General features: G+C 42.4%; 2 protein-coding genes across 6 annotated transcripts in view; one reads left to right on the top strand and one right to left on the bottom strand.

Annotated features, from left to right (window-relative positions):
- abhd12 (abhydrolase domain containing 12, lysophospholipase) overlaps positions 1 to 7,048 on the bottom strand; it is a 14,801-nt gene extending 7,753 nt beyond the window's left edge. Inside the window, exons 1-8 of one of the 5 annotated variants that reach the window (XM_076083460.1) lie at positions 6,904 to 7,048; positions 5,761 to 5,887; positions 4,450 to 4,571; positions 3,896 to 4,001; positions 3,185 to 3,304; positions 703 to 733; positions 154 to 199; positions 1 to 62 (exon numbers count right to left, since the gene is read on the bottom strand). The exon at positions 1 to 62 is cut by the window's left edge and continues 71 nt beyond it. In XM_076083460.1, the coding sequence (XP_075939575.1) occupies positions 1 to 62; positions 154 to 199; positions 703 to 733; positions 3,185 to 3,304; positions 3,896 to 4,001; positions 4,450 to 4,571; positions 5,761 to 5,885 (612 nt within the window). In that variant the 5' untranslated portion in view covers positions 5,886 to 5,887; positions 6,904 to 7,048. Of the gene's footprint in view, positions 63 to 153; positions 200 to 702; positions 734 to 3,184; positions 3,305 to 3,895; positions 4,002 to 4,449; positions 4,572 to 4,698; positions 4,801 to 5,760; positions 6,013 to 6,603; positions 6,787 to 6,903 lie in introns of those variants that run through there. The other 4 variants (XM_076083461.1, XM_076083464.1, XM_076083462.1 and 1 more) reach the window with 4 other exon arrangements.
- Positions 6,643 to 7,500, top strand: part of gins1 (GINS complex subunit 1 (Psf1 homolog)) — a 6,785-nt gene continuing 5,927 nt past the window's right edge. The window contains exon 1 of the mRNA XM_076083465.1: positions 6,643 to 7,253. Coding sequence (XP_075939580.1) covers positions 7,179 to 7,253 — 75 coding nt within the window. The 5' untranslated portion in view covers positions 6,643 to 7,178. The remainder of the gene's footprint in view (positions 7,254 to 7,500) is intronic.

Here is a 7,500-nt window from a genome sequence, read left to right as displayed (position 1 = left end):
GACGAAGAGAGCGTCTGATGTCATCCCCCCCTCTGATGGAGAGCCGTCTGAATCCCCCCACCCTGCGCACGCACGCACGCACGCACACACACAGTTCAGATGTATTAAACCAGTGTTGCTTGTTATAAATATGTGAAGAAGAAGAGTTCTCACCTCTGTAATCAAAGGTGACGACGTGGTGACCTAATGAACTGAGGACCTGAATGAAGACAGAGAGGAGAGTCACCTGTACAGAAGAAGTTCAGCAAGAGGAACTAACAGAGGTCACGTTAACACAATGTTTCGTGTCAGTTCCCAATTTACATTTTCAAAAATAAATAAACTATTGCAATATGTATCGTATCGCGATATATTGTATCGTGATATAGCGTACCGTGACTTATCGTGATATAGCGTACCGTGACTTATCGTGTATTGTGATACGTATCGTATCGTGCTTGCCCTATTCTGTATATTAATGATTAAAATCAAACAGTCAGTCATAAACTCTAATTATATTAAACTACAGACTCATTGTTTCCTAAATACCTTCACTCCATGTGTTGGTGTTCAGACTTTAAAACAACATTTTCACTGCGGTCAGTATATAACAAAGGAAAGCTCTCACCTGTATGAACACAATGATAATAAGAACAGAGCAGGACTGGGTATGAACATCACATCTTATTATATAAATATAATAACAGACAGGCTTAAACTGACCTTGTAGAGCTGAACTCGGTGGTCTCCTCCTCTGTAGAGACACAAACAGGTCAAAGGTCAAACAGCGACTGATGGGTGTGTGTGTGTGTCTCTGGGTACATCCCAAGTCTCTTAATTCTCATTTCCTCGATCCTCGCTCGAACCGGAAGTTGTTCTACGCCGCCATATTGACGGCCGTCCCAAAGCTCTAATGTAGCTCTGAGGAGCGAGGAGGGAGGAGGGATCTCTGAGGAGCCACGAGAACAGACTTCCAGGAAGTCTTTTAACGGCCGACACGCCCCCTCATTGTTCATCTGTCATGTGATTGGACGCTGCAGCCGATCGGACTGATGAGATTTTGTTCAACATGTAAACAGTGAAGACGGATCACAGATTAAACTCTAGTTTATATTTGATTCGTTTTCTGATTCAACATCTGGTTTTAAGCACGACGCCCCCAAATTTGGGGGCTCTCGGGCTCAGAACCCCTCAAACTCACATGCAGCAAATAGCATGATCATTAGCCAGTAGTGTGGACACGGCCACTTTTTATTTTCGATGAACCAGCAACGTGTGGACAACAACATCATATAAGTCACTTATTATAAACTCCAAAGACAACTATAGGCTACTCATATAAGCACAAAAATATCGTGGCATAAAAGCACCAAATCCTGGCCCGAAATCGGCGCTATGAGTACAGTAAATCAATGTTTGTACCCTCATGCTAACAGCTACCCAGTCATACAATGCATTTATTAGCATTAGCACACGTGGCGGAACACGTAACTAACTTCTGTTTTACGATCCGTAGAAGCACTAACCCGTTGTGGATGATCAAACGTACCTTCATGCTGAACTTCGCCGACAAAAATCGTGGGTATGCGCCCAAGTTTTCTCAAAATATGGATAATAACGTCGCGGAATTTCCGTTCCAAAGCTGTAGTCATTGCTGCCAACGGCATACTGTTGACTTCCGACTTGTTTCCAGAATAAGAGCGGTCAAGGGGGCTTGGGCGAGTGGTCAGACTGCCTGCGACCGGAAATTTCCGCCGGGGTACACGCCTCACTTCTGGCAACTTTATTGTACGAAATCTTTTGTCGATCACCACCAAATTTGGCATGAGTCTTCCTAAGCCTGTGACGCGTCTAAGGAGGGGTTGTTTTTGGAAATCGACCGAGGATAGGCTGAGATCCAGCCACACACACACACATGAACTGAGAAAATCCTACAGATGACAGCCAAAACTGGCTCTGATGATGTTATGAATATGAATATGATTCCTATTATCTGTATTTGGATGTATTGAATCATATGAGTGATAAAGAAAGTGAAATATATAGTTATATAGTGTATAAAAGTACAATGTAAGAGCTGCAACAGCTGGTTCGAAAATGATGCCTCGCCTGACTAAAACCTCTTATTCTTAACTTTATTCCACTTTATTCCACTTTAACCTTTTTTTAATAACTACTGATCAGTTATGCTATGACTTGGGAAAGAATCAGGGAGCTAGCTGCATTATTTCAATAACCTTTTATCACTGAAAGTGCATTTTTCCCAGGCGAGGCTGAATATTTTCACTTTCAGCTGTGTTATGTCTTATTCTCTATATTAACCAGCAACATATTCACAATATGACCAATGTAAACTATGTCACAGGTGTTGTGATCTGATTATATCAACAAAAATTATTAAAATCGACCTTGTAGTTACAGAGCTATGGTCAGTTTTGTAGGGCTATGCTTTTTCGCTCAGAGACCTCAAAAACGGCTCCGAGATTAAGAGGTTAAATAAATGTTCATTGTAGTCTGAACAACAAAAGGACCACAAACAACTTTCTACATTTATTAGAAAGATTTGTGTTTTCATGATCTGAACTTTTATTATAGAAACAATTAAAGTCAGAGAGAGCTGGAGAGACGAAACACTTTTTACATCATTTATCATCATTTCATTCCTGATTGTCGGGTTTGATGAGTTTTATCATTTCAGAGAAACAATAATCATATTCTGGGTTATTTAATAATGACGTCACAATCTGAATTTCAAAACGTACAGACGCAAATAATCATAAATAAGACGATCGCATTCCGCCGGTAGAAATGGATCCTGTGCTTATAAACAGAACACAGGACACAGTTTGTTAACAGACTACAGAGAGAAACACCTCTACAGTGGTGATTACTGTGTGTCTTTATTAGTTATTAGTGTTATTAGTTACTGTTATTAAGTACAGTGATCATGTGAACACACACTAACTTATCTAAAGTCTCTCCAGCTGTTAAAGCCGACTGACAGCTGATCAGCTGTGATCATCAGCACCGTCATCAGAAACAGACGTCGCTTCACGTGACGCAACTGAGGAAAGGATGCATGGTTTCCTCCATGCATCCCTGGTGGGAGGGACTAAGATGCAAGGAAAGGACCCAAGTGAGGGAACCGGGGATGCAGTTAAGATACTTGGGATGTGCCCACGGTGTGCGTGTATCTGTGGGTCACCTGGTCCCTGCGTTTCCATGGAGATAGAGGATGACAGAGTGGGTGGAGCTAAAGGTGGAGTCGTACCAGTCGCCTCGTTTCCCCTGAGCTTCTCTCCACATCTGAGCAGGAACTGTGTGCCTGAAACACACACACACGCACGCACGCACACGCACACTATTGTATTTGACTGATTGAAGTCCTGAGATGTTTAGAATCCACTTTTCAAAAACTTTTCTGTTTGCTGCCTTTAATTCAAGGATAATAATACATTTCTGCATTTTACTTTACTACTGTATTTTATTTCTTACACTGTTTTTTAGTGTTTTAATGAATGTTCTTAATTGTTTTTAAATCTCCTTTTCTTTTGCCTCATGTTTTGATGTTTTAATGGTTTTGTGTGAAGCACTTTGAATTCCCTTGTTGTTGAAATGTGCTGTACAAATAAACGTGCCTTTATTGAGAGCAGAATAAAGAATAGAATGAATATAAATAGTATAACTGTGTGTGTCTCTGTGTCTCTCTCTGTGTGTGTGTGTGTGTGTCTCTCTCTGTCTGTGTGTGTGTGTGTGTGTGTGTGTGTGTCTCTCTCTGTGTCTGTGTGTGTGTGTGTGTATGTGTGTGTGTGTCTCTCTCTGTCTCTCTCTGTGTCTGTGTGTGTGTGTGTGTATGTGTGTGTGTGTCTCTCTCTGTCTCTCTCTGTGTCTGTGTGTGTGTGTGTGTGTGTGTTACCAGACTCCGATCTTCAGTCCGGTCTCTGGCTCCAGGTAGAAGTTGTGTGTGTGGTTCAGTCCCTGGTCCAGAGGTCTCTTCAGGTCAATGAAGTACGGCATCCTCACTGGGGGGGGGGGGGGGGGGGGGGGGGGGGGTTACATGACATTCTCCTGTTACACCAGCCTGTCAATCACTCTTGTGTGTCGCCGCCCACTGTGCAGACAACTCAGACAGGTTTCACTCGTCCTAAGAGCAGCAGGAACACGAGCCCGCTGTCAGACAGGAGAGACAGACAGGAGGCGTGCAGAGAGAGAGACAGACAGGAGGCGTGCAGAGAGAGAGACAGACAGGAGGCGTGCAGAGAGAGAGACAGACAGGAGGCGTGCAGAGAGAGACAGACAGGAGGCGTGCAGAGAGAGAGACAGGAGGCGTGCAGAGAGAGACAGACAGGAGGCGTGCAGAGAGAGACAGACAGGAGGCGTGCAGAGAGAGACAGCTATAAAACAGGATTAAAGTGTCTATTTTCGATGCTTCTTTTGTTTCCTCCCTCCTTCCTTCCTTCAATCACTCACTGAAGTTGAGGAAGACGAGTTTGGCCTGGATGGACGGACACAGTTTGACGATGAAGGGAATGGAGACGTAGACGACCAGCAGCCACAGAATCATCCTCTTCATCTTCCCCACCAGACCCAACCTGAGGACAGACAGGAGAGGATACACACATCTATATGTACATATATACATATATATCTCTTTCTCTACTCGGCGTTCTGATGAAATCAAACATGTTTTAAATGATGGAATGTTTCTAGTCTCTTTACTTCATCACCCAGACTTCAGTCTTCTGGTGCTTCTGTGTCCGTGTTGAACAGAGAGCAGAATGACCAGCATGCATTGCTGCAGGTCTGGTTGTTCAGAGTTTAAGAGACTCTGATGAGGATGAAGATTAGACAGAAGAAGAAGAGTGAAGCTGACAGGAAGTAGAGCTCAGGGTTTAGAAGTCACCTATCAACCACTTTAAATAGATTAATAATATAGATTAATAATATAGATTAATAATGTAGATTAATAATATAGATATATATATATATATATATATATATATATATATATATATATCTATATATATATATATATACACACACACAAATTTACTCTGCTGAGGCAGAAGTGAAACTAAAGTGGGTCAAAGTGAACATTTGAATCAGTTCCGTTGAACTTCCTGTCTGACCTTCATCACGGCATACTTATACTTCACAGTGTGTACTTTTCTACTACTGTCATAGTACACACAAATATCACCACATCAACCAGAGATGATACTAAACTGTGACTGAGAATTAGTTTTGGTTCATAAAAACTAATAAAAATAAACAAGACAATATGTAAAATACATGTTTAAAAATGAAAAAGAAAGAATAATATGTGCAACAATTATAACCAATAAAGTAACGAGTTACATCTGACAATTAAACTTAAAAGATTTAATACTTCGTTATGTTTTATAAAATCCTTCTGGAGACGTTTATTTTAATATTTACACTCAGAAATCTAATTTTCCTTTGATAATTATTTTAATATTTGATCTTTACGGGTTATATTTTATGATATATCACTATGTTATGTTATAAATAATAATAATACATTTTATTTATATAGCGCTTTTCATAAAACTCAAAGACACTTTACATTAAAATCATCATATATAAAAGCAATACACTAAAAACATAAAATACACAATAGTGGTCATAGTTATGTTTAATAAATAAGACAATAAGATGAACACAGATGAGTTTCATAGTTCCTGTGAACTTTTCATCCTTTGTGTCTAAAGTGACACTTTGTGTTGTGATCACTTGACTTTGTTGTTCTTGTGGTCTTACCTGCTGAACGGTTTCCCCATGCCCCCCGCCTCTCCTCCCGGTCCCTGCCGGTCCCGCTGCTTCAGGTCCGGGTCTCTCCTGTCCAGCAGAGTTCCGCTGTCCTCCGGGTTATTCCGCTTTCGCATCACTGTGAACGTGAACGACAAAAACACCCGTTAACCGGAGGAGGAGTCGACACACGGAGCTGAGTCCCCCCTGCTGTGAGACTCCCAGACGGCTCGAGCTCTCCGCGTGCACTGAGGACCCGCAGAGAGCAGCTGATCAGCGCACCGGCCGCCGCGGGCCAATCAGAGAGCAAGAAACACGAACACGTGGTCATCACCGTGCTGCGTCCACGGCCACTGGGGAGCGTCGGAGCAACGAGTACCAAAACAAACCCGGTGAATGAAGGAGTGCATGGTGCCTTCAAGTACACCTCGTAAACTCTGAGATATAGTACAGTAAAAAGTACAATATTTATTTCTGAGATGTAGTACAGTATAAAGTACACTATGTACCTCTGAGATGTAGTACAGTATAAAGTACTATATGCACCTCTGAGATGTAGTACAGTATAAAGTACTATATGCACCTCTGAGATGTAGTACAGTATAAAGTACGCTATATAATATAAGTACTCAAGTACAGACCCCATGTGTACTTTAGCACAGTACTTGTGAACTCCCTGACATTAGGGGCCTTTGACTCCTCACGACCCTGAACGTATCACACCTTATGTTTATCTTCAGTGTCTCTCTCTGTTATTAATGTTGCTAATGTTATTAATGTTGTTAATGTTATTAATGGTGTTAATGTTATTAGACTCACAACATAAATGTTACGTAAGCAGAAACAGATATTTACCATTTCCGAGCCTCTTTTCTTTCACTTGAACGCAGCATTCTACAAAGCTAGGTATTTAGCATCGAAGCTAATCAGCAGAAACAGGAAGCGGCTCCTAAACAAACCTACAATATCCCACGTATTCAACAACACACGGAGTCTCTCCTGAGGACTCGGACCGGAATGTAAAAGCTGTCGGACGGGTTTTTATTTTTAGCCGCTGTTCGCTAACCGGAAGTCAGACTGCGGGATTAAAAATGGCGACGAACGGCTCATTTGTGCTTTAAACCGTGAACGTTAAATACAAGAACAAACTCTTACCGCTCGGTCTGGGTGGAATAAAGCGGCGTCACAGCATCGTTACTGTTAATAAATAAAGCGGTTATTAAACGCTGGTTTAATACGCGACAAGCTCGCTTCGCGGGTCTCTCGAAGTTTGTCCCAACGCGGCCGCCGGAGCGACACGGCCATTTTGTCACGTGATCACAACACTGATTTTTTTTGCCGCGAAACTGGAGCTGAAGTCTCACAACGAGAGTTGTGTTGTTTTCAGTAAAGATTTAATATTCTGTGTTTAACGGCTTAACGGAACCGGGATGTTCTGTGAGAAAGTTATCGAGTTAATCCGGGAGCTCCACCGGATGAGCGACGGACAGCTGCCCGCGTTTAACGTGAGTTATTCTTGGTGTTATGTCCCGACTGGTTTCAGAGCTGCTGGTTTCAGAGCCGCTGGTTTCGGACCTGCTGGTTTCAAAGCTGCTGGTTTCAGAGCCGCTGGTTTCAAAGCTGCTGGTTTCAGAGCTGCTGGTTCCAGAGCTGCTGGTTTCAGAGCCGCTGGTTTCGGACCTGCTGGTTTCAAAGCTGCTGGTTTCAGAGCCGCTGGTTTCAGACCTGCTGGTTTCAGAGCCGCTGGTTTCT

The sequence above is a fragment of the Anarhichas minor genome, unplaced genomic scaffold (genome assembly GCF_050575085.1).
Source record: "Anarhichas minor isolate MPS153535 unplaced genomic scaffold, ASM5057508v1 ptg000133l, whole genome shotgun sequence".
Taxonomy (NCBI): Eukaryota; Metazoa; Chordata; class Actinopteri; order Perciformes; family Anarhichadidae; genus Anarhichas; species Anarhichas minor.
Note: the sequence above shows the minus strand (reverse complement) of the source record. Positions and strands in the feature narration are given on the sequence as shown.